We start from the raw sequence: 26,842 nt of genomic DNA on the forward strand, positions 1-26,842 counted from the left end.
TGGGATTTGGATGTTATTTATTATCCGTGTTACAGTTGCAACTGGGAACATGGGGAGGGACTCGTTCCAATTTTAGCGACAAATGCATTAATGCCCTGCATAGAGCTGGCCCATGTAGACATTCCCAAGCCCAGGTTTTTTATAGCAAGCAGAAGCAACCACTCCACCCCCGAAAGGCCTTTTCTAACCTCCAAAAACTGCTCACAGCCTTGTGCTCCTCAGAACAAGCCCATCTCCAAGCTGATGATGCCCATCACGGTTCAGCCCTCGCTGATGTGAATCTGATGTGCAGACAGCCCTTTTTCAAGTTGGCTCATACTAGTTTGAAGTTTGGCACCATTTCACAAGACCCTGTGTGTCCCCAGGATGTTCAAGGTGTTTCTCCAATGTCAATGGGCAGAGTGCTCATCCACTGAAGGGGAAGCGAAGTTAAAGGATGAAGATATGTCCTCTTGGCTATTAGAGCATGAAACAACCTCCAAAAGCCCTGTTAAATTCTACATCTGAGCCAGGAGAGTCCTTGTTGAAGCAGCAAGAAGATTCTTCTCAACCGTACAAGGTTTCCACCAGCATGTTGGCAGCGGTAGAGTCCAGGTTGCTTTAGCAGTTATCATTAACAACCAGTTTCACCTTCTCCAACCCATTTCTGCCTCCTTCCTTCTCTCAGGAAGCCAGTGCCGTTGCACAGACACAGTGCAGAGTCCAGGGCTCTTGTGTGGTTCACCACCAGGTCCTTGGGGTACAAAGTGCATCTTCATCTTGGCAAGTGCCCGCTCAGATGTTACAGGTCCTGCTGTGGGGGCTGCTTTGTTTATTCACTCGCAGGATCCCAGCACTGCACAGTGGAACTGAGCCACACACCAGGGACAAGTTAATACAGCAACAATGACATTAAGTAGTTCTATTTTTTATTCTGTTACTTCTATCTCCACATGAGGCTGCTTCACTCAACTCTTACTCCATCACTGGCTGCCACGAGCAATCATTTATGAAGGAGGGCTGTGAAAGAAGAGACAGGGCAAGGCTGATGGCGATTTGTGAAACGCACCCCGTGCGAAGGCAACAGCTGCTAAACAGCAACACGAACTGGCCTACGTATGGCAACCCCAAAGACCCAGCTCTGAAAACTGAATTTTTAAAAAATGGCTTGGTCAGTGGGCTGAGGGGGAAGATGGCCAGAAACCCACACTACGTCTGCTTCCCCTTCACTGCGCGTCATGTTCGCCAAGGGACACGTTCAAGACGAATTCAAGTGCCTTCAAAGAAAACATTTGTGATCCAAGATGACATTTCTGCTCACCATCCACCCCTCCACACTGCTGCCGCTTTTAGCAACATGCGCTCACACAGTTGGCCTGTGTTGATGGAGAAGATGTAACCCAGAGACAAGAAAAGGAGCATTTGCTAAGCACAGCTACGCTACCTCCAACCACTCGTGAGAAGGTCCAGGTTTAATTTAATTGAGGTCTATTATAAATCCAACAAAGCTGCTGAACTACACTGATGCTGGAAGTCCTGAGTCAGCTCCTACAGCAGGACAGGAAAAACATCTGAAGAAAAAGGTTGCAGTTCTCACCCTGCCTCAGAAACAAGGCTCAAACATCCTTTGGTTATGAGAGTCTCTGATCTTCAAGAGGTATTTGCTGGCCTGGGATCAGGCTTTGCACATCACCTACCTGCCAAATCCCAGCTGGGATGGGGGGTGGACACAGCAAAAAAGTTAATAAATAAACCATACAATAAACCAGAAAGACACCTTGGAAGGACACAAAGACAGACCGGATGGAGTTGATCATGCAGTTAAATAATGAATCAAATTTGGTGCAAGCATGAGGTCAACCACCGACATGGCAAGTGCCTCCACAAAGGCCTCTTCCCTGTGCCGAAGGCTCCGGCCCTTGGCTTTGCTGGCTCTGCTCCCAAAGCAGGAGCAAACCCAGTCTGAGAGAGACCAACACAGTCACCAGTGCAAAACACAGAAACTTTAATTAAACCTACAACACAGGGGGAGGTGGGAAGTGCTGCTTCAGACACGGAGCAGCCCTGGGTGCTGCCATGCGCGTGGGCAGAGGAGCTGAGCCCCTGGAGGATGTCACTGGGAGCAAGAGGAAGGCAAAGCAAGTGGCTGCCACGTGATGGGGGCACATCCCAAGCAGGCTGATAAGACTCAAATGAGAACTGACATCCCAAAATCTCCAGCAGGACAGATGTGCAGATCTGGGCAAGCAACAAACACAGAGCTGTGCGTGAGCCTCCTCCCTCCGCCTCCACAGGTCCCAAGCCCAGAGACACTGTCCCAAGGAGCAATGCTGCAGCTGCAGGGGAAGGAAGCACCTCTCCACCCTATTTTGGTGCTGTATTCCACATTTCTGGAGTCCCTCCCATGTATCAATGTCAGAACTTCCACCCATCCTTTTGCATGGAAGCCTCATTTCCACAAGACGACCTGGAGAGATGTTTTCCCAACCCTTGGGCAGATAAAGAAAACCAGATGCTTTTGCTCAGCCATTGCTGGCCAGATGCTGCAGAGTCATTTAAAGCATGGGGACACCTGCCAAAAGGCACAGCAATGTGAGGGGACACAGGTGGAGACACTGTGAGTCTCTGCTCCAGGCACGGGCTGCTCCACTGAAGATGGACTCATCAAGTCCCAGCAAGCACACAGATTTCCAGCAACATTCCAGGAGTGGATCCATTTGGAAAGCCAAGACAAAACACATCCCACTTAGGAGTAAAAGAAGACTTAACCCCAGTCTTCCATTTTCATTTAAAATACAAGTTTATAGTGTTGTTTCAGGCAGGTCAAAGGCTCCTTGTCCCCCACCCCCTGCCCAGGGCCAAGCCAGGAGCAGACAGGACAGCTGTAGTGACAGAAAGCTCTGCTTCAGCTCTGTGGACAATTCACCACCTCATAACTTAGACTCTTTTCTTACTCTCCTTCCCCTGACTGCCTGCAAGAACCTTTCTAAGATGGAATGAGTGGGTCTGTTAAAAATAATTAAAAAAAAAAAAAAAATCACAACCAGGTTTCTTCCCCCCACCCCAGCAGTAAAGCAGTGCAGCAGCAAAAGCTGAGCAGCCTGGCTGGGGGCAGCCCCTCCATGGTCTGCAGGAGTGCCAGAGGAAGGATTCCTGCTGCTCCTGATCCCCAGCAAACACCAGTCCAGAGCCATGTCCCTGCCACACCCAGCCTGGGAACCCCAAGAAGAAACATCCCCACTGCAGCTGCAAAGCTGTGCACCACCTTGGACAAGACCTATGGACAGACAGCTCTTCTCAAAACAAGCACCAGCCCTTTCTGCCCTCCAGTGATGCTGCTGGTGTGATCCAGACTACCTGCCTTCAACACACTGCTGCTGGTGGCATTGCAAGTGTGGTCCCTCTACCTGAGATCCAGCACAGCAACACCAGCAGGGAAGGAAAAAGGGAAAGAGCTTTCTCCAGGTATAACCTGCTGTCCTGGGCTATTTATGCTTTTTGTTTCCAGCACGAGTATATAAATGCATGAGAAGCCACATGCTGCCCCCTCATGCTGCCTGTGCTCCAGGGATGTCCCCCTCGAAGAGCTGGGGATAGTGCTGCTTCATGAGGAAATTCCTTTGCTATGGGGCTGTCACTACAATTTATGACCAAGCAGGAGCAACCACTGTCACCTTGTGCCACTGAGGCCAGCCCAGCCCCAGGACAGCAAAGCACAGGGAGTGCAGAGGGCAGGTTGGACCCAGGTATGGATGTGTGTGAATGTGTCAGGGTTTGTGCCAGTTTAGAGGGAGCCCAAGCAGTGTCTTTGCATAGCTGTTCCCACAGAGCTGGGTCCCTCCAGGGACCTTGCCTCCAGCTCCAGAGCCAGCTCAGACCCCCACAGCCCAGAAGGTTCCCAGTTTCACCCGAGAGAAGAGGCCCTAGTGGGAAAGGAAGACCCAGGAAACCTTGCAAAAGAGGTGGAGGAAGGGTGCTTTCCTCACCCAGAAAAAGGGAGAGACATACCCTGGGCTTCCACAACCCACAGACATTCCCTACAACTCCCTTTTCCCATTTCAGACCTCCTGTGCAGGCAAGAGCCGGCTGATAAAGACACGCACAGGCTCACACCTCACCCCGTGCAGTGGTTTCCCAAAGCAAACAGCAACAGGAAACTCCAATGAAATTCAAAAGGGAAATTGCAGTTACCACTGCCCAACACATACACACATGCCTTCCTCCCCTCCACACCCCTTTCTCTCGGGAAGAAAGCAGAGGGCCTTTGCTGCAGGGCAGCCCCTGCTCAAACCCATCCCCATGCCCGGCAGTCATGCAGATGCGGCACAGCGGAGCAGCACGGCCCCGGCTCAGCCGCTGGCGAGACGTCCCCAGGGTGAGGACGTGCAGGAGGAGCTGCTCCAGGTCCCATCTCCCGTGCCAGGCCGGCGAGTGCTTTGGATCTGTGGTTGCCAATGAGGATGTGCAGGAATGGATGGGCTGGGTGGTGAGGAGGGGGTGAGGGGAGGAGGAAGAGCACTGCGCTGTGCCTCCGCTGCCTCGACTCCTCCTGCGGTCTCCTTAAGATGTCACAGGCTGGATGGGGAGCAGGCTGCCGAACTTAAAGTGCTGGATCACAGGAAACTTCTCCAGGCACTGCAGGAGGGGAGATAAAGAGAGGTGAATTCAGGAGACATTTCCACCTTACACACATAGCCAGAGCCGCATCCTGCCCACAGGGTCAGGAGACAGTGAGCTCAGGGCCACTCAGCTCAGGGCCACTCAGCTCAGACGAAGGCAGAGGATCAGCCCCATGTCTCCCCCCTCCCCACATTCCAATCAGGCTTCTCAGGCCAGTAGCACTTCATAACCCCATCCCTTTCCCTTCAGCCAGAGTCTTTTTCTTACTGAAATTCAGGCCTGGAGCATGAGCAGAAGCAGCATGTCTATGTCAGCAGCTTTCTCCCTCACCACTCTCCTTGCTCAAACTGATCTCTTTGAAGAGCTTCACCCTACAAACATTGAGAACTGCAGAATCCCCCTGGGCAGAGAGACTCTGTCCCCCAGGCCAGTGCCCACACTCTGGGTTTGAGGCACCATTCAGCAGCTGCAAGGCACTGCCCAAACTGCATTCCAGACTCTCGGGTCTTTGATGGACAAGCACCAGTGATTTTGCTGCCATAGTTTAAGATATGATCCTATTTCCAACAACCCCTCAGCCCTGAAATTCTCACCTCCCATTGCAGAGGAATGGATCACAGGTCAGTCATACAGGTCCACTACAAGGCAGATTAGCTCAGAGCTACTTCCTGCAGCTACACCCGAGCTCAGTGTGCGGTGAGCAGGGCTCCAAGGGCACAGCCCCTTCCACTCACCAGCCCAATGGCAGGAAGGTCAGGGACTGTGGTCCATAACCACGTCAGAGTTTGCCAGCACTCACCTGGCAGAGCCACTCAGAACTCTGGTTTTTGAGTCACTGCCGACACAGACTGCCCAAACCTCACAGAGGACACAGAGCAGGCTCAACTCCATCACAGAGACCTCAGCAGTGCGTGTTTGCCAACCACAACGTGGTTACAACTCTCTACAGGAAGGAGTCTTGCGCTCTCCATGGGGCCAAACTGGACTCCCTGCAGCAAGGGGAGACTCTGGGGCTGGGGAGGAAGCTGTGTGCTGCAGACAGCTCTCACCCCAAGGCAGGACTCGGGCACAGGCACCCTGCCCTCGTGCTGTCGTCACAGGCAAGCGGGAGGATTTGTGCTCAGAAGCCCAGGCCTGCAGTAATCCCTTTGGAGCCAAAGGTCAGGCACACTGGAGCCAAACCAGTTTGGAGGTGGTGAAAGCACAACACGGCTGTATCCATTCCTGGGGAGTAATAGCCAGGCAGAAACCCACAAATCTCCACAGCAGGGCACCAAGGAGAAGTAAATCCTGAGAGCATCAGGCCACGTCACCTTCAAAGCTTCCTAATGCTCAGAGCTGCTGCCATCTCTCCACACAACCACTTACACAAACTCTCAGAGGAAGCAGGGCTGGGTAACAGGGACATGAGGGGAGAGCAGAGAGAAATGAACACTGGAGATGCTGACAGCTAGAAATGTCAGCCCAATTAGCTCCAAGGAGTCCCATGGAAGACCAGACTGGTTTGGGCTCCAGGTGAAGAAACCTTATCACCAGTGGGAAGAATAGGTATCCATTCCATGTAACACATCGCCAGCTCAAGAAGAGACAAGCAGAGAAACTTCTCCTATATCCAGAAGGACTGGCACGAGTTTACTGGATTATCAAATGTACCAAGCGACAGGGCCCTCCTTGCCTCAGCTGTGGATGAAACTGTATCTAACACTAGCTCAATTTCAGGTTTATTTCTTCTTGCTACCATCTTGATCACACTGAAGGTCTGCTTGGGACTCAACTGGGGAGCAGATTCATGCACCAACTCCAACCTTTAAAGATGGAACTGGAACTAGATTAGTTACAATGGAAAGTATTTCCTGACTGACTGCAGAGAAGGAAAGGTCAGGAGACTCAAAAGCAGGCTCAGGGGAAAAACATCAAGGCTGCTACTTTAACCACACCATTCTGTCAACTTCTTCACTTGCCTTTGATGGAGAGAATAAGAAAAGACCTTGGACTTTCAAGCAAACACGTCTTCACCCATTATATTATAAATAGACACATTCAGGATTTCATAAACACACAGAGCTGAAGACACATTGTCTTCAGTCTACTGCTCATCCACCCTGGAGTGCCTGGTCCAGACCACAGCTCCTGGACACATAGACAAATGTGAGCTTTCTGTCAGCTGTTTAAAGTCACCCCATAGAGGAGACAGAGAAGAGATAAAGCCTTTGGAGTGCTTTTTAAATGAACTAGGTCTGGGGGCTGCCCCACTCCCACCAAGTGGGATTTCTCCTGGTCTGTTTCCAGCAAGTGACCCCATCCTCTGCTGCTGCCTCCACTCAATCCCGGTCGGCGCCGTCCGGCACCCAGCGCTTTCCAGCCTCCCCAGGCGTGTCACAGAGCTGGAGCTTCCAGATGAGTGTCTGATTTCACCTGATCTAATTGCAATGGGTGATCAGTAGGGCAGGGAGAAGGGAGGGGAAAACAAATAAAACCTGAAATCTTGCTCTCACCTTCGCCAGTTAGACAAAGTGACACCACAACCCCAAACCTTCCCTCTCTTTGCCATCACATGCCCCAGGCTCTGCCACAGAAGCTGCCTGCCTTGAGCTGGACAAAGACCCATGTCAGCACTTGATGGGTGTTGCTGACTTCTCTTCTGCTAATGCTGGCAGTGGTTAATTCCAGAAAGACTGCATTGGTGAAGGCTACACAGAGAGCAGAAATACGCTGGAAGCCAGCAGAAAAGAGACAAGGTCTGTAGCAGTGACTTTGTACCTGGCCTAAGACACCCAGATGGATTCAGTTTGCAAAGGATGAGGGTTCAGTGACTCCTAACCTTGCATCATTCCCAAAAAATCAGCCAAAGAGATCCTCTAGTTGCAAATGTTGGTGTAACCTGCAGGGCCAGGCACACCATAACTGAAAGCTCTGCCCAGCCATGCTGCCATGTGCACATCCACACCCCCATCATCTCCCAAGACAGGCAGGAACTGGCTGAGCAAGCAGCAGGGTAGAAAACTCCCCAGAACAGATTATATCTAAAGATGTATCTATTGTAAAGAACCCTGAGGACTCCTAAGCAGGAGTGCCCCCTCTCCTCTGCCCATCCAGGTGAACACAGCTTCCATGCCAGGCCATGCCATGCCAGGAGAGGACAACACTGCACAAGGATCATGTTTTTATGATTAGTCCTTTAAGACCTACAAATATTATTTGAGGCAAAAAAATAAATTTAAAGCTCTTGGGTTGACTCAATGTTTTTTACACTTTAGCCTAAATTAGTGTCATTACCCTTCCCAGCAGTTTTTGCCTTCTCCCTTTGACACAGCTACCTCACAGATATTTCTAGAAACCTACCAGTAGTGGATCCAGCATTTTCACACAGAAAATTTTTGCTACTCAAAACAGATTAAGGCCTTTAGAAAAGACCATGTCTTGGGTGCACGCAGAAGAGCCAAAGAATGTCTCAGTCTCTAGAGGATCCCTGAGCTGTGCTGTCTCCAGCCAGGGGATAGATAGATCTGCCAGCACATGGCAGCCCCAAAACATCAGTGAATGTGTGCACTGCACTGTGGGCTCATCACTGCCAAGCTCCTCCAGCCACAAACAGGTGGGAGCAACCATGGCACAGGGCATGTGGGGCACCAGGCAGGAGCACCTGAACATGCTGGGGAATGTGGGATGCCAGGGGAGTACCCAGCTTGTGAAGGAACTGATCCAAAGGAAAGGAAGGACCACGGCAGGGCTGTTGAGGCAGCAGCAGACCACACTGAAGCTCTAGGTTTTAGAAGACTCATGTTTCACTTTAAAGGCATTCACAGTGCTCTGGTCCTCCCTTCAGACCCCTCAGCTCTCATACCTTAGCCTCCAGCTGAGGGTTTTTCAGCAGGCAGTGTCTCCAGCCCCTGTGATGGAGCTGCAGCCCAGGGACACCCCCCTCTCCAAGGAGCAGCCCAGAGCACCCCTCCCAGGAGCAGCCAGGCAAGGGGGTCGGCCCCCAGCCCCACTTCTCCTCTTTGGAGGCTGGGAGGAAAACTGAGCTGGGGGTGAGCTGGGGGCGGAAGGAGCCAGTGGGCCTGGGAGTGACACCTCACAGATTAGAGAGGTATGTGGCCTGGAACCTAAACACAGGATGTGCAGTGCAGAGGAAGGGCTGGGGGAGGGAGCGGCCGCTCGGCACAGTTAACCCCTTTGTGCACTGGGCCTGAGCAGAGCTGCCTGCAGAGCCTGTGTGTCCCAGCAACAGGAGCTTGTCCCAACTCCCAACAGGAGCACGGCTGACACCAGCAGCACTGCAGGGTGTGGGATTAACTCCTTCAGGCACCACCGGTCTCCCCCGGTGCCAGGAGGGAGTTGCACCATCCCTGCTCCTCCAGTGCTTTAGTGCAGCCAGTGCGTCCTGCAGAGCCAGCACCATTCCCTCTGGACTCCCAGATGTGTCGGTTCCTGTCCTGCTTCCTCAAATCCAGGGTTAGCTTCAGCAGGAAGGAAGATAAGGGAGAGCCAAAACTGCCCACTTCTCCAGGTCAGGGTTCGCCAGGAAAGCCTGGGGCAGCGCCAGCAGAGCTGGTGGGTGGAGGGCTGCCAAACCAGGGAGGTGGCTGTGGCCTTGCTGGGTTGGCACACGGCACAGATGGGGCTTGTAGAAAGGGTAAATCAGTAAGAAGCATTCAGCCTGCTCTGGGGCTCTTGAAACATGGGATGGTAATTTAAAATAAGTTTCCTCTAGCTGGTAAAATAGTGGTGGACCAGAAGAACAAGCCGGTCAAGACATTGGCCCTAATTTGGAGATCCGCACTTGCACTATGGTAACACAAGACCTGGCAAAAGTCATGTTTGCAAGGAATAGCCACTTTGGGATTGGTTTTGGGGCAAACACGAGGCAGGAGCTTCCTTCTAGCCAGCAGCACCTGAATGGCCAAGGGCTCCCAAGCCAGAGTCAGCAAGAAGTAACAAATAGCTGTGATGGGATCCCCACACCTGGAGCAACACAAGAGCTGACCCATGGTACTGTGGAAGAGAGGAGGTGTGTGGCTGAGCAGCCTCCCCCTGCCCACGGCACTCACCTCTGCCTTGTACATGCGGATGAGGCCCTGGTTGACCTTGGACCAGGAGGCCACGGCACTGATGTTCCAGAGCTGGTTGGAGTGCTCAGCAAAGGGGCCTGTCTTCATCTGAAAGAGACCCAAGCACAGGGCTGAGGGAGCCAGGCCAGCCAGGAAGCTCATGCACCAGCAGTGACTCACGCTCACACTCTCTCCAAGCAAACATTCCCACCAAGCCCAGTGACCCACGCACCAGCCACCTCACTGCGTCTTCCCTCCCTCCCTCCATGCTCCCTCCCGCTGTGGCCACATCATATGAAACCGTGGCAATCCAGCTCCCCTCCTTCCCTGATAAAATTAAGCCTCTTCCTGCCACGCTTTCCTAATCAGACCTCCCTCTGCACACCTCTCTTTTAATGACTGTATTAAAAAAGCCCCACATAAGTCCTGTCCTCCCCCCGAGTAGAGCTTGGCTCAACGCGGTTCCTATTCTACCCAGAAACCTCCCAGTGCAACACTGCTGGGCTTTCCAAGAAAATGACTCACTCCCCATTCAGATCAACAACAAGCAGCAGCGACAACCGTCGCTGCCTTCCCTGAATACAGAGGGCAGTGCAGGTTGGCAGCAGCTCTGTGTCCACAGCCCACTCCACACCTGCCTCTAGCTGAGGAGGGCTCTAGGGGAAGCAGGAGGGGACACGCTCCCCAAACTAGCTCCAGAGCTGTGAGCTGCTGGCTTGCAGCAGACGCCTTAAATGGTTTTTTAAATTTTTTTTTTATACTCCACTGTTTCTCCTCCCAGGGTGAGGAGTTTGGAGAAGGGAGGGCAAGAGGGAAGCTGCAATCAGGGGCAGTTACATGTAGATTCCCTGGGCAGTTGTCTCTCCTTCTCCTCCATGAACAAAAACAGACCCTTAGGGAGAAAAAGAAATACAACACAGCCACTCTGACTGAGCAAAGTTCCCATGACATCAGAAACCACAAGGCCGAAGCTCACGCTAAAGAGGAGCGTGGGGAGAGAGGAATCTCTTGGACTCTCATTCCCGACTTGGGGCTCGAACAACTAACCCCTTCCCTCTGTGCACGCACAGGCCTGGAGAGAGGGTGGGAAAAGTGCCTCCAAAACAACCTCCATGCCCACTAAACAAGCAAGCAAGGCCAATCAATCTGCTTTGGGAAAATGCTGCTGCTTTTCTGCAATGCCTGTGCGACACCAGCCTGCAGCAGAGAAAGAAAGAGAGGGAGAGGGTGGGGGGACCCAAAAACCCCACTGCTTGGAGGATGATGTGCTTCAAACCCACTGGCCTTGGGGTTGGAGCAGCGGGGGAAGTGGGTCTGCAGCTGTGCCTGGTGCCGGGAGAGCGCGGGTGCATCTCCACTTCCCCTCGGAGGTTCCCGTGAGCTGAGGGATGACGGATGAGCTGCTCCCTGTCCCCTCCACCACACGCTTCCCTCATGGGTACGAGATGAAATGTGCACACACACAAAGCACGGCGCTCCCTGGCAGTGCCAGCGCGTTACCCAGCACAGGACTTGGCATCGGCGGGCACCCAAAGCAGTGGCTGCCAGGGAGCTCCGAGCCAGGCAGCTCCATCAGAGCCTCCCCTCTCCACACAGGAGGTTTGGCTGCCTGGGTTTTGAAGCCAAACCTTCCCCCAGCATCACTGCCCTTCACAGGGCCACAGCTGGCATCAGCCACCACCACCCCACTCTTCTCCCCTTCCCAAGCCAGAGAGCACGGAGGAGGCAGGCACAGCTGGCCAGTCCCACGCTCGTGCCTGGCACAGCCACCACTGTGACCCTCCTCACCCAGGACACCCATTGAGGGATGTCTTGGCCATGGTTTCAAGCTGGGGTGGGAAAAATAAGAGGGATGAGAAGGGGAACAAAAAAAAAATCATCTCCTTCCAGCCACAAAGGGCGAAGAGGGAGAGCTGGGGGGGAGAGCGAGAGGCGGCAAGCGCGCTGCAGTCCCGCAGTGACCCCAGGGGAACGGAGTGAGTCAGAGCAGCCATATTGAGCAGGAAATTACTCACAGACGCGGCGTTCCTGCCTCTCGGTTCCCAAGAGAATCGGCCTTTTGTAAATGGTTCCTCTGTCAGTGCAGGGGGGAGGGGGACGGCTGAGGCCGTGCTTTCCTGTCAGCTCCTTCCCTTCCAGCAGAAACCCGAGCCCTCCCTTCCCAAATTTAGAAGCCAGATTGAAGCTTGAAATTCCTGCTGCCTGCCCTAAGCTCTCGGAGGAGCATCTGGGCAAGTGCCCCGATCCCCCACAACAGCTGGGGTGTACCCAGCTCCCCTCTTCTGCACACACACAGGCAGCCCTGCATCACTGCCCTCCACAGCCCCTGTGCTCCCAAACCCTCCTCATCCTCACACCTTCAGGTACCCCACACACCCCTTTGGCAGGCAAAGGCAGCAGCAGGGGAACAGTTCGAGTCCCAGCCAGCTCTGCAATCCTCACCCTGTTCCAGAGCCACGTGTTCAGGTCCAAACCCACCCTGCAGATTTTCCAACATCAGGTCAGCTCATGCAAGATTCAGTGCCGTGCCTGGGCACTGCTCTGAGGAGGATGCTGTGGTGGGTTCAGCCTGGACATCATCTTGCTGCTGCTTTAAGAGCCTGGGGTTTAAATATACACGTGGCAAACACCACAACAGCGTATATTCATATTCCTGAAACATCACCTGGGGGCTGAGAGCAGTATCTGCTCAAGAGCATATTCTCTCAGTTGACAGAAAACAACCTTTCTCAGTTGTAGTCTGAAACAAAACCTGCTCTCATGTTGGTAAAATGTACCAGACCCACCAAGGGAACTGTTGTGGTGTTTGTTACATGTTTAACACCTTTAAAGGAGAGCTGTTTCTAGACGACAAGCTCAGAAGAAAATAATATCGTTCATTTATCAAAGTCTTTAATCCCTTCTATCTTTTTTCCCTGCTATTTTGTTTTGTTGTTGTTTTTGGAGAGAAAGCATTTGGAGGGCACTGAGGCTGCCTCGCCCCCCCTAGTGGCAGTCATGGCCTTCCTGGGCGCTTGGGATGGAAAAACCCCAAGTTTTAAAAGGAAAATCTTTAAAAAATGAAGCAGTACCCGCACGGAGATGCATTGAATATACCATAGATTTGGTAATGCAGGTTGCTGCCGTCCTTTTCAGCTCACGGCAGGAGGGCCAAGAGGGCTCCTTGCCACCAGGTGGCACTGGGGAACTCGGAAGAAACACCGAATTCCATGACCCACAACAAATGCTCGAAAAAGGAACTCAAATCACTTATTTGAAAAGCCTACTAAAAATCTGACTTTCTGCAGGCAGAAGCAGCAGGATGGTGCTGGGTATTTTAAACTTCACCTGTCAACTGGGAGCTGCAGAATCTTCTACACACATTTCAAGAGATGTATGTTTTTAACAGGTCAGTGCACTGTCTGGATATTACAGAGGCCTAAACTAAAATAAATCTTTGACCCTCTTGGCTCCTGATTTCCTGTCCTCATCTTGATCTCTTCCACCAGCACCTCTTTGCTATCCATGGTATGATTTATCTTGGCATTAAGGGTTAAACCCTGTGAGGTGCTTAGTACCAACAAACCCTACCAGATTCAGCAGGACTCGACACAGCACCTCCTGGGGTTTGGGCCAAAGGCTCCTATGAAGATTTCCTACATGAAAGGCTAAGTTCATAGTCTGTAACCTCCCTTCTCATCTAATCACTAAACTAGACAGGCGAGGAGGGGGAAAGCGAACAGAACAAAGGGGAAGAACCGCACTCTGTCCTTCAAAATTAATCCCATCAACTCCCTCTTGCCAGAGACAAGAAATCCCTCACCACAACAGAGCGGGTAGCTCTTGCTCTCCCTGTCCAGACTGTGCAGTGAGAGAACTGGGAGAAACACGGCCAAATCCTCCACTGATGCTGACAGCAGTAAGCCATGAGCTCCCTCACTGAGAAGCAGCCCATGGCTGCCAACAAGCTGAGGATCACCTGCCCCTCTCCCAAGGGTCCTGCAGTGCCTGAGCAGAAACAGTCCTGAGAGCACTGCCAGCTGAATGAATCTTAGCACCACCTCTGCTCTAGGTCACTTGTAAATAAGGTGCATTTAATGGGCAACTCTTTCGGTAGAAGCTGGAGGAGACAGAGCAGCACAGGAGTTTGGGAGCCTGCCCTAAGCAAGGGGAGGCCCAGGGCTGCCAGGCAGCACCCGAGGGCTGCAGGGAAGGGAGGTTGTCTTGGCAAGCCCAGTCATTTTGCAGCTCCTACTTCATCTTCCTAGTGTATCTGCAGGAAACACTCTTCTCCATCCAAGCTCCCACTGACTGATCCAAGTGATGATCCAAGGTTATTTGTTTGCACTTGTTACAGCTCCCTTCAACTACAACCCACAGCCCATCCAGCTCAATTACACTTTCCTCTCAACATCCCTGTCTCAGCTCATTCAAGGAGAACACCTCAGCCATGCAACAATGGTTCATCTGCACAGTTCCACGAGAGCAAACAAACAGGCAAAGGAGGAAGAGAAAACCACCGCCAGAACCAAGTATCTAATGTCAAGAGAACGTCCCTATGGGACAAAGCTTCCATTCCTCACCTCTGTAATGAAGAGGATGCACTCCAGGAACATGAAGTCCTTATGGTTTTCATTTACCACCTTCTCATCAACAAAGTGCCGAGGTTCCAGACTTGGATGGTCTAAAAAGAGTAAGAGACAATAGGAAGTAACCTGTATGGCAAATCCCTCCTGAGACCAAGTTCAACCAGGTGTTGTCCTGCCCCACAAACACAATCCTCCCATCAGAACTCTTTAAAAGGCAGCACAGAGTTGCTCCCTTCTATCTCATCTCCCACTCCAGTGCCTCTGCAGGTACAAAACTCCCCAGAGCAGAAATTGCACTTTTTAGCACCAAAACCAAGACTCTCCTTTTAAAAAGCTTCATTGCAGTCATTGCAATAAAGACAGAAGTACTATACAAGGAAGTCTTCCATCTCCCAATCAGCTTTATTTGGAAAGCTGAGGTAAAAAAAAAAATCCAAGCTCCAAACTCTCCTGCTGTATTATACACAAATCTGACATATTTGAATTTAAAAGTCAGCACCAAGTCCCATCATCTTTAGAACCTAGACAGATGGGGGAAAGGGCAACCTGGGACACAAGAAGATTTTTATTAGTACCTATCAGCTGGGAACTGCCCCATATGAAAGGCAGGAATTGGAAGTCATCCAAGCCCCACACGCCCTGGCTGCCAGCAGGTTCCATCCTGTAGGTCTTCTGCAGTTTTCGCATCACTTCCAGGTACCTGAGACCAAAGAGAAGAGGAAGCATTAAGGCAAGGCCTTCTCCTGTCTTTGACTTATGTGAGGACAAGAACAGTCTGTCTGGGAAAGGACACAACTTTATCACTTGTAAGCAGGACCCCCACATGCAGCAGAGTTCACAGAATATATATTCAGCTCCTTTGCCACAGAAAGCAGCCTGCTGGTACCTCACACCAAACGCACAGAGAAATCCAGTGGCAGGAGTTTATTTCATCTGCAATGTCTTATGTTGGTGCAGATCTTTCCTCATCCCCACTGTTATGTGAAAACACTGACACTTCACATCCCTTCACCAACTTCCAAAAGAGCAGAGTTTTCTGCCTTATGGCAATCACTACTTCCACTTTTCAGGTGGAAAATTAAAGCTGGAAGTACTATCGAAGGAAATTGTTTCCATGCCACCAAACAGTGATATGGCTGGGATTAGATCTCCAGACTCCAAACACCCATTCCACCAGTTTCATCACTATCAACTCTGCCTCCTGGGCTGGAAACACATGTAGAGGAGCAGTGGAGGCCTGCCAGTTGCATAGATTTTTTTGTTTATGATGCCTGAAGAGATGTTAGATCAGATATTCCTGTCTATCACAAAGCACAGAGCCTCACCCACAGAGCTCAGTAACTTGTGCTCCACTAAGGTAACTTTCCAGAAGGACACTCTGCCTCTGGCAGACAAGGGGCCATCACCTCTTTTGGAGACAGTTATAATGGGTCAGTGTACAGTCCATTAAAAAGTACATCTGCTCCTAATTTTGTCTAAAATTGTCTTCAGCTTTCCCATTCTACCCTTCCCCCCCAAACTGCCCAATACTTCCAGCCCTTCTCCTCCCATTACCTCACCTGTTAAACACTTTGAAGACAATGGCCATCTGGTCATCCACTCTGAGCACACCGATTTTGCAGAGGCAGCAGAGAAAGGCTGCAAATGCAGCTTCGTGCCCTGGAGTTAAAAGACACAAAGAGACATGACACAGCTGTCTCTGGCCCCCAGGACAACCTTTCTGTGGGCACCACAACAGCTCTTCAGAAATCACAGCAGTCACAGTCTGCTCTCAACCCTGTTGTCACTGTTAATGCCATGAGCCGACAATATTTCATCCCCCTGCAGCACCCACCCAAATTATACCTTCTAGACCTTCATAAGGTGATCACGAACTTTGAGAAAAGAAGAAGTTCTTAAGGAAAAACAGCTCCAACTGGGCATGCTGGGAGCAAGGCAGGGACTTTCCCAGGAGCTTGCCACAGCAGGGGAAGTGGAGCACTGCAGAGTCATCTGCTCAGGGGATGCAAGAAAACCTCACATCTGCAAGCAAACAAATTTCCTCCTGCTTCAAAAATATCTCCGAGTCAGAAGGATGTAGATCCCATGACACTGCCAGAACAGTCTGTCCCAGAAGGTACTGGGATCTCAGGCTGAGCCTCTACAGCTTGGTCCTCCAGCAAACAGCAAGGAAAAGAAACAAACAGCAAACCCAGAAACGTGTTTTAGTGGGAAGGACTGTGGAAGAAGGGAGAGTACAAGATCGGCAGCTCTACACAATGGGCAGGTGCAGCTGCTGGTGTAGGAACAAAATGCACCCATAGTCTGGACACCATGAGCTGGGACATGGGCCCCTGGCTTGGGCCACACGGGATGGGAGGAGAGGTTGAATTTCCTTCTCTGAGCTGACCAAACCCCATCCATCGAGTCCCTTTCCAAGGACAACATCTCCCCCTGGTGCCAGTGAGCCGCAGCCAGCACTGCACAGCCTCCAATCCTTTAAAGCCTTTACCCATGGCCTCCTCTTCCTCTCCCTGCCCAAGTCCAAAGTCATGTTTCCTTACACTCACAGCATCCTGCTCTCCTGCCTTTTGGTGAGGACACACCTATCCTCCAGAGAGGAGCAGAGCACATAGACAATTCTGTATTTAGTTCTCACTGAAGCCTGTGTGGTTACTTCAACCTGCAATTCAGTATCTCCTCAGGTGCTTCTACCTTCCGATTTCAAGTCCCTCTCTAAGCAGTGATTCCCTTCTAGGGACCACCAGGCCATTATGATGTCCCTCTAGGGACACCTCCCACTGAACATGAACATGTTTCTCACTCTAGTTCCAATTCAAGCCAGTATATTTTATCCCTTTAAACTGCCTGCTGCAGGACTGCTGCATGCAGTGAAGCAGGTCCTACAGCTCATCCCAGAACAGCTTGGTTCCCATTTCCTTGGATGAGATGTGAAAGGGTGTCACAGCTCTAGCACAGCTCCCAGCCCCAGCTCTCAGTCACAGCCCACACAGGGCAGAGGGGTGAGGGAGCCCTAGAAGGAAGGTGTTCATTTCAAGCTGGCACTAAAAATAGTGGTAATGATATACTTAAATAAATACAGCACCCGACTCCAAAGGGTCCCTTCCTGACAAACCCAGCCTCGGCCAGTGTGCAAGCCCAGGTACCTGTGCCGTAGTCAATGCGGGTGGAGTTGCCCACAGATTCCTTCAGGTACACAGCCACTTCTGGGGCAGCATCAGCCAAATGCTTGGGAATCACTGCTGACACCAACTTTTCCGCCTCCTGAAAGACATAAAAGACTCCCCCAAATGAGCACCTGTCACCGTCCCCAGGGACAAGGCACCCTGTGCTCAGATGCTGTCACAGAGTGAGGGCTGCAATGGTGCTCTGCAATGCCCAGAGGCAGCACGAGAGACGAGCAAATTCTCCTGTTGGAGAAGTCATCTCCAGAGATGGAACAAGTCAGGGAGAGCTTGTCCTGAGACCTATGCAGGCCACGCACATCCTGTAAGACAGAAAAGCCTCATCACCCACGTACACTGACCCAGTTACCCACTGAGCCATCTCCAGGACGAAAGCACCACTAGAGCAGCAGAGCAGCTGCAAGGCCACTGCTGTGGGGACTTGGGGCTGTGCCACCCACAGAGCTTGGTGCAGGGCAAGTGCTCTGAGCTGAAGGAATTCAAGCAGTTTTCCCCAGTCTTTCTCTCATTTTGTGACACAGTGGGCAGTTACAAAGCAAAGGAATTCCTTGGGCTTGGACAGCCCTTGTAGCTCATCCAGAACTTGGAGACCCAGCCAAGAGCATTTACATGGCCCATATGCTCTCACAAGAGGAAAAGACAGCACCAAGTCAGGGGCAAACGATGCATATCAAGAGGTGGATCCTTCAAGGCTTATCCGAGCAATTCCTCTGTGAGCTGCTTGGCTGCCACACAGTGACAGAGCCATTCTCCCACCCCTGCTGGGCACACTGCCCTTCTGTGGGAGCTGCAGGTAACACTACTCACCTGGTCCAGTTTGGCGTACCAGGTCCTAAAGGCTTTGTTCCCAAAGCGAGAAGGTTGATCCACTGGTGGGGTTTCATCAATCCATCTGTCAAGGGTGTTCAGCAGAGCCACCAGCTTTTCAATGGGCTACAGAGAGCAAGAGGGTGAGGGGTCACAGTGATATAAAATAGCAGTCCCTCAGTCTCCAACATCTCTCCCCTTGATGGGAGTCATTAAAGCCCACACCATTCTTCCCAAGAGGGCACGTGGAAATGGGCTGTGCCAACCCTCCTCAAAATGCAGAGGGGACAGAAAAACCATTCTTCCCTGCAGGAGATCAGTCCAGTACAAAGACCAGCCTGAGGCAGACTGAGCCCCAGTCACCCACACAGTCTTTCATGAGCTGTAACAGCACCATGCTCCAAAATCTCTTGGAGAAGAGCTACAGCAAGCTCCCAGCTGTAGAACAGCCCTCACAGGATTGAGAGGCAAGGAAGTGCTACACAATTCGGGGACCTCCAACATATAACTCAGGCTCTACATCTTAAGGGTCCTGCCTTCCCCACAGGATAAAGAATAGCATGTATACAGTGCTATGCATCCTCACCAGTGGCTGATGATGTGATTTAAAGGCCCTCCCTAAGTGTCTCTCAGTAGCCAGGATTAGCAGCAGATGCTGTTAAACCACGACACATTTGTACAGCAAGTCAACCCTCTCAGCATGATTCCTGCTGCTTCAAACTCCTACCAGCCAGACCACCAGGCAGCTCCAGCCCAGGGACACCCACTGCATGTGGCAAAACACAACCTATCCAGGGGAAGAGGCAGCCTGGTTTGCCCATCAGTGCTCTCATCAGAGTAGGAATGAGAAGCTCTCAGAGAAATGTCTCAATTCAAACACAAAGCTGATAGGAAGACAGCAACAACAGCAAGACCACAGCGATGTTTCTCACACCCAGTGCTGGAAGTGAGGGACCCATGTAGGATGTATGAGAGTGGCCATGAAGAAAGAGAAAAGAGGTGCAGCAGGTGACATAGCACAGTGTCTCCAGCTGTGCTGTCAGACCAGGGCTGGCCAGTGCACACCCTCTCCCTGCCTGGCCCAAATGGCTGGGGAACACCTACAACCCCCATACCATGAGGCAACACCACAGGCAGCACTTTTAGCAGCTCCAGACAGTTTCAGGAGGCTCTGCTGACAACTGGTCAAGCCTGCCAGAGGCTCTGGGATCCTCCTTGCCTGACTCCAAGCAGCTGGAGAGCTGTCAGCCGCCACAGCAGCTGGCCAGGCCCCGGGCAATGTAGGCTACTCTGTCTCGAGAGGGGATTCCTCCTTCAAGGGGACAAAGAGGACAGCAGAAGCGGCGGCTGGTTTGACTTTGCTGGAGGCATCGACCGTGTGAAGCTGGCTGGTCTCCTGGGCTGTGGTTCAATTCTTCACGCTGCTGACGGGAGGACAAGGAAACAGCAGAGCCCAGCAAGTTTCCAGCCCTTGAAGTGCCACTTGAAGGAGGTGGGCAGAGCCAGGCATGGCAGAGCTGTGCTGCCACTGAACCAGCTGCAGGTTGCTGCTGAGAGGAAGGGTCTCATGGCAGACACAGCCTCCCACAAACAGTGACTCCTGAGGTGCCACCCCAAGGACATGGTGGGAACAAGCAGGAGAGGGATCCTCCCACCCCAGGAACTCGACATTTGGCCACTGAGGCAGACAAGAGACTGGGACAAGACCTGAGCACACCGAGAACACAAAAAAGCCAAGGGACGAGACGGCCTAAAGCTCTGGGTGGCCCTGGAGGCACTAACAGGCCAGTGCCCCAGATGCATGTGGACCAAAGCAGCACAGCCCCCTCTGCTCCAGCTCCCTGCTCCCAAAACACCGTAGGAAACAAACACATTCCCATTGCACTGGGCCAGGTTTGGACTCAGCCCTACTCCTTCCTGGCTATTGCATTCCCCTCCAATTAAGCAACAGCATCCCCAGCACTGGGTTGCATTAAATAATTAAATCGTGCTGGTGATTTATCCGCCGGCACCAGCAGCTCATTATGAGCAGCCACCGTATTTCAAACCCTCTCCACGAGCACTCGGTGCTGCCTGGATAAATGGCTGGCACGGACCAGCTCCTTCCCTGGGGAGCAGAGTCCAACCTCCCCTTCCCCACTCGCTGGTTTTAAAGGGATTAAAAGCCCAGCCCCACTGAACACGGGAGAGCAGGACCCAGCTGTCGGCTCAGCCACACCAATAAATAATTAAAGAGATGCGGCTCATTTTGGGCTCAAGGCCCTTTGAAAAGGGGGTAACTAAAAGAAGCAGCTTCCCATTGTCCAGCAGAGGAAGCCTGTACATCCAGGGCCGACCCCTGTGGGGGAGAAAGGAGCTTATGGGAACACAGCCATCAGCACACCACTGCAGCCTGTTTTGCCTGGCTGGGTTTTTAAGCTCTATTTTTGCTTTACCTTTCCAGTGATCAAAGCAAGGACAGCCTCCCCCCTGCTCTCCTTGCTCTTCTTGTTGTGCTGATTTTGCATCTCCTTGACCCTGAGTCTGCCACCAGTCCCAAAGGCAAACCACAGGGTTTCCTACAGAGCAGAGACCTGTCAGCAGCTCTCAAGAGCAGGGGCCAGGCAGACAGAGGTGCTGAGGAGGCATCACAGCAGCCAAAGCTGCCCATGGGAACCAACTCTCCCCCTCCGGGCTCCTCAGGTCCTGTCAGAATGGGGAGCTGCTAAAATCAGCATTTGCTGCTTCCTCCACTTCCTTCCTGGAAGCAGAGCAAAGCCACAAGATTGACCAGTTTCCCCCAGTGCATTGGGCTGTTTGAAGGGAAGGTCTGCTCCTTGCATGGCCAAAATTAACCTCCTCCTCCTCACTGCACTGCTCCTCTGATCCAAGTCACTGCCCCAGACTGCAGCCCCAGCAGTCGCTGATGGATCCCCACGTGGAAAGCACTCCCTCCAGGAGGGGAAGGCAGGTCACAGCCTATCACTCACACAACCTTGTGCCAGACACAGTGTCTGTGCCAGAGTCTGCTATCAGAGCCTGTCAGATGCCTCCAGCAAACCCTGGACAGCTCCACGCAATGTGTCAGTAGCAGCAGCGCAAGCTCAGCAAGTCTCCAAGGGGGCTCAGCCCCCACAGGATCCAGCTCCTGCTCCAACAGAAAGGTTGGTATCGACACACACTCTCTGGAAATCACTAAGCTGTCTCTTTCAAAGCAGAGCAGGCCATACTTCCATTTTTTATTCCATGGCAAAGCAATACCAGTAAGTCACAGAGAGGATATGCATTCAGCAGAAAGGATTCCAGGAGGTCATTTGCCAAAGGAAGGTGCCCCTGGCATTTGATCAGGGAGGAAGATGGGATGGCACAAAAGCACAAGGGCAGCAGGTACAGCAAAAGAGAAGAAAGCCGGGCAGAGATGCAAGAAGAGGCCACGAGGGGCTGAGCCTTTAAAAGCACAGATAAGCAGTTTGATCTACAAAGGAGCCTATGTGAACAAGCAACCTCATCAACAAGACAACCCTGGGGATGCTCCACCTGTGCCTCAAGTCACAGGCTTCTGCTCTCCTCAGTGTGTGGGGAATGAGGTTTGTTCCCTGCTACTTCCCAGGCAGTTGGGATTGTGTCTCTTGTTTGTTACTTGGACTGGGACCATGGATGGAAAACATTCACTCCAAGAGGGCTCTTCTGCAGGCACAGCCCTGGTACAGCTTTTCCTGACAGCTCAAAGGGCTTGTCGAAGCGGGTTGGGTTCCTCCCCGCCCCCCCCTTTGTTTTATTCATTTTTAATGCTCTGTTTCCCTAGAAGTGCTCTGTGAATGGTTGGGAACAAGCGAGATCATGACAAAGACAAAATTCAAAGGTGAAATGCAAGGAACAAAAAGGGAGCACAAAGCCTGTTAGGGAGAGACTCATTATCCCTGATCCCCTCCATGAACTACAGGGGAGATTCTCATTCACACACTGGCTCCTAGAAGGGACGGCTGGACTTAACACAGTACTTCAAACATGAAGACTGGATTAAACACCGTCATCAGCTGCCTTCCCACATCAGAATGAAGCTATAAACACAGGGCCCAGTCTGCTGCCCATTTTGCCTAGATCTTTATATACCACTCTCAGCTTTCTTGCACAACCCTGATCAGTAAAAATGTACCCAAGAATCTCTTCATTGCAGCGCAGAACAAGGGAGGGGGATCCAGTGTGCAACAAGGAAGCAAAGCTGGTGGCCAGTGTGTGCTCTGTGGATTGGCAGCACCCAGAGAACCCTCAGGGCAGCAGTGACACCACTGAGGGTGCCTGCCCTTTCCCTCTGGCTCCAAGTGATCTCACTGTGCTCTGAGAAGGTGAACAGCCATTAAAATTGGCTATGGCAGCAGGCAGAGACAAGTGACACCCATATTCATGCAAGGGAAAAACCAGGTGCTTTCTGCTTAACACCTTGGAAAGGGCGATCCTGCCCCACAGTTTAAACCTCCCAGCCCAGCTGCAATCTCTCAGCCCAACCCAGCACCCCTGTGAGCTCTGCAGCCCCTGGGACCTTTAGCACGACCCTGGGCAGGGCAGGTACAGCCAGTGACACACCCTGAGATCACAACTGTCAAACCAGAGCTTGCACAGAGTAGCTACAGCCTGGGCTGAGGAGATCGGTGCCGCTAACACAGTCTGAGCAACGAGGAGGGACAGGAAGAGAAGTGGTTTGCCCACAGATTTTCCTACAGAAAAACCACTTGGGGAACGGGAATGGTACAGACATCCCAGCCTTTTGCCTGCAAGCAGGAGGGAATATCACATCTTCAAAGCATCACTGGTTCCCCACCAGCTTCTGCCCACTTGCTCAATTTCCTGTCCACCAAGCACATCCAGAGTCTCTGCATCCAGTGGGAAGATGGCACCCTGACATTTGCATCCCCAACCATAACCCAACCACATTCATTCTCCCCTGGCTCCCAGATAAGCTACCAATTCATTCCTCACCCACAAAATACTCACTGTAGAGCCAAAAAAAAAAAAAAAAAAAGGCAGGAAAGGAGTAACAAGAGGATCCAAACTCTTCTCCTACCTCTGAAACTTTGTATTCACAGGTCAGCTTCTTGCCCCTGACGCCTTCGTTCAGAGTGAGGATGAAGCCCATGTAGTCTGCGTATGCCTGTGAACACAGTGAGACCACAGAGCTTCAGTGAGAGCCCAGGCTCTGTCTGAGCACAAAACACAGCACAGGAGCATCCTGCACCCCAAGAGAACCTTTCCCAATACACAACACTGCTTCCTTGGAGACACTCAGGAGTGCAGGGCTTGCTGTGAAGTTACTGCTCTTTTTGGCAGCCCTGGCAGCAGAAGGCAGGTGGCGATTGCATTGCTGCGAAAATTACAGAAAGGAGAATCCTAAAAATGCTCACACTGACCCCAAAATCATTCCCTCAGCTCCTATCAGGTCAAATTCAAACTCCTCAATTCTGCAGAGTCTCAGCTGTGCCCAGGCACCCTGCTCTGCACTGCTCCTCCCAGACCTGCGCTGTTATCTTCCCTTTCGCCCTCAGACTCTTCCCCCGTGCTCACACATGATAGGGAAGTGGGAGACAGCCCAGGCTCCTCACTCCTCCTCTCTTTAAATTTGTTGCTTTGGATGCATCATCTCCAGTGCAGCTCCACAGCAGCAGAATGCCACTTCTCCCTCCCTGCATCGAAATCCTGACCAGGTGCAACACCTTTAAACCCAGGAGACTTAAATTGGAAGCTGCACCCAGAGGTTTGCTTGACACCTGGCTATAACCTCAGCTTCTCTCAAGACATCTCACGTCAGTCATCAAGCAAGAATTTGCTCCTAAGAGGTGGGACAGGTCTGGGCCAACACCCCAATCCCTCAAAGGCAGAGAGGGAATAACCTGCTTGTTCCACCAGCTCCACAAAGGCTGTAAACAAAAATTATCCGGGAAATTGAAGGGCTCGGCTCTAGAGTCCTTTCCAGAACAGCACAGTGGGAAGGAGCCAGCCCAGGCTGGTGCTACCAGGGCCAGGCAGCAGAACCATGTTTAAGGTGAGCTCAAACAGGGCTGGGTAAATCTAGTTTGGTTATAAAGTACAGGCTAGGTAGAATGAAACAGTCACCAGCTGCTCATCCAACTTGTTGGGAGGGAGCAGTAATCATTAGCGCCAAGTAATTTTCCTACAAACGAGCACCAACTCTTCTGCTTTAAAACACAAATTCAATTATTTCCCATTCTTTCCCCAAACCTCCTTTACTTCCTGGCTGTTCCCAGGCCAGACCTGGCTGCCACCAAAAGATCAGCAGCACTTGCCAGTCTTCCCTGTCCCCAGAGCCGTACCTGAGATCGCTTCCACTTGGCCATGTCAGAAACCACATTTATCTCCTTTTTGGGGACCATGAAGCATTGCTGGACAGGAGGAGCCACCTCCTCAGAGGCACCTGGGAGATGCAAAAGAGAGGTAAGACACAGGCACTGGAGAAGGAGAAATCCTCTATTTTTCTTTCTTAAAAATGAACATTTGTTTCTCAGGAGATACAAAGCACACAAATCCATCCCAGCTGGGCAGTAATCTCACCAAGTCCTCCTCACCAACATCCACCCAATCCATGGATAACATCCTCCTAAGGACACTGCAAGCCTTCAGAAAGAAGCAGTATGTCTGTTTTCATTGTTAAAGATGCATTTTCCATTCAGACAGAGAGACTGGTGCAGGAGATAACAAAGGCAACATCCAGCCAGTTTAATTATTTCTGTCTAGTGCAGCCAAGCCTCAGGTCATGCTGAAGCACTGAGCTCTCCTACAAACTAACTCTGCCTTGTTTTCAGGTGTTAAGCCTGACCTTCATTCCTCTAGAAAGGATAATTCCTGCATGGACAAGCTGGAGCAGTGCAGCAAATGCAGCCCAGAGCCATAGCCCTGGTCCAGGCAGCACCAGGGCTTGGGGGATGATGGGACACAGCCTCTTTCATGTGGAAACTGTGAAGATCATTTAATTTCAAAGCTCTCTCAGAGTCCAGGATGCAATATTTAATGCAAATGTGAGTTGCTAATGAACTAGAGGGGCTCTTCGCCCCAGCAACAGAACCCAGGTCCCAACCTGCAGAACCACAAAAGCTCCAAGAGATTTAAAGTAATTTGTATTATGCTGCTGTAAGTGCAACTTTAAATAGCAAGAGGCAGTGCAGAGAGCAATGTCAAGGAACCTGGGCACTAATGTCAATTTATGAATCCTGTCAGAGTCACTCAGTCCACCTTTTTAATCGCAGAAAATCTGCAGTCACTTATTCAGCACCAGCTGTCCTGACACACTCCAGCAACTGCTCTCCACAACCCAGCCAGTTCAGGCACTGTCTCCCTAAAAAATACCACCAAACTCCAACTCCTTAAAATATCATCAGCTGCATCTACAGAGAAAACACCATCCAGAAGCATCAGCAGCCTTTTCCACAGTGCTCTCTAGCAGGCAGATCAGATTAAACAGAATCCAAAGTCCCAAGAACCACACAGAGTCTGCTACAGATTTGTCATACAACCTTTGACAGTCATTTGACTTCTCTGCTTTTCACATTCCCCATGCACAGAATAAATTCAACCTCATTTCCTGGCCTGGATGTTGTGATGTTCAGCTCATTCCTGCAATAGTTACACCAAAACTTCCAGCATGAGAGGAACAGCACGTGATGAAATTAAATGACAGACAGGTGTGTCTCTCTTCTGAAAATTCAGCACACAACTCACAGCGACTAGCACCATAACAACGGAGCTCTGCTTTTAAGAGTTTAGAACATGAAAACAATGAGAAACTCCCAAGCAGTGATGTGAAAAGGCAAACACTGACATGTCCATGATCACGACAAGTGCAGGTGACACATAAATCCCAGGGCAGTGTCCTGATCTGGGTGTTTGCCCTTAACAGAACTCCTTTCATTCCTCTGCGTTTGTTTCTCAGCCATCAATGCTTCTGACCCACACTTTGTGCAACTCCTCTTGGTGAGGAGACCAGGAATACTCAAGGAAGGAAACAGTGAGGGCTGCAGGGGTTACAGTATTCTGGGATGAATACATAGGAGTCCAAATCTACTGGTGTGATAGAGACGGGAGCGCGGCGGGTCAGCTTTATAACGAGAAGCAGCTTGGCCAGAGGGGACACTTTCAGGCTAATGTCATGGTGTGGGGAGGGGGAGTCAAGCCCCGACCTTCTAGAGCGCCAAAAGCCACCCAGCTCAGCACGAGAACCAGTCACAAAACCAGGCAGGGGCTCACAGGGATCCCGCATCCAGAGGCCCAGTCCCGACCACCCACCTCGCTCTGGGGTGGTGCCGAGACTCGGGGCCCCAGGCCCTCCACACCCTCAGCAGACAGCCCCCTCCCATCCTCTCCGCGGGCCGGGCGCTGCTGCCACCGCCCCCCCCGGCAGCCCAGGCCCGGCGCCCTCGGCCCCGCACCCCCGGAGCGCGGGGCCCTGCGCTGGAGCTCCCCGGCCCCGAGCACGCCCCTGAGAGGCCCAGAGCGCAGCCCACAGCCCCGCGGTTCCCGGAACCCCCGGGCCGCCCCTCACCTGCCCGCCGCTCGCTCTCTGCCATCTTCCCGCAGCCCGGCCCGGCCGCCCCTCACCTCCCACCTCCACGCACGCCGAAGCCGCCGGCGGCCATCTTTGAGCAGG

The 26,842-nt window shown here is 51.9% G+C and overlaps 1 protein-coding gene across 1 annotated transcript; it reads right to left on the reverse strand.

The window, feature by feature from the left end:
• On the reverse strand, positions 1–26,825 carry PTPA (protein phosphatase 2 phosphatase activator). Its single transcript, XM_048325268.1, has 10 exons — positions 26,738–26,825; positions 24,516–24,616; positions 23,252–23,338; positions 18,211–18,336; positions 17,365–17,482; positions 15,778–15,877; positions 14,794–14,918; positions 14,213–14,313; positions 9,651–9,758; positions 1–4,614 (listed from the first exon to the last, which is right to left on the reverse strand). Exons 1-10 carry the CDS (start codon positions 26,760–26,762, stop codon positions 4,540–4,542), a joined length of 966 nt encoding a protein of 321 aa, XP_048181225.1. The 5' UTR covers positions 26,763–26,825; the 3' UTR covers positions 1–4,539.
• Positions 26,826–26,842: the final 17 nt, after the last annotated feature.

The sequence above is a fragment of the Corvus hawaiiensis genome, chromosome 21, assembly GCF_020740725.1.
Source record: "Corvus hawaiiensis isolate bCorHaw1 chromosome 21, bCorHaw1.pri.cur, whole genome shotgun sequence".
Classification (NCBI taxonomy): Eukaryota; Metazoa; Chordata; class Aves; order Passeriformes; family Corvidae; genus Corvus; species Corvus hawaiiensis.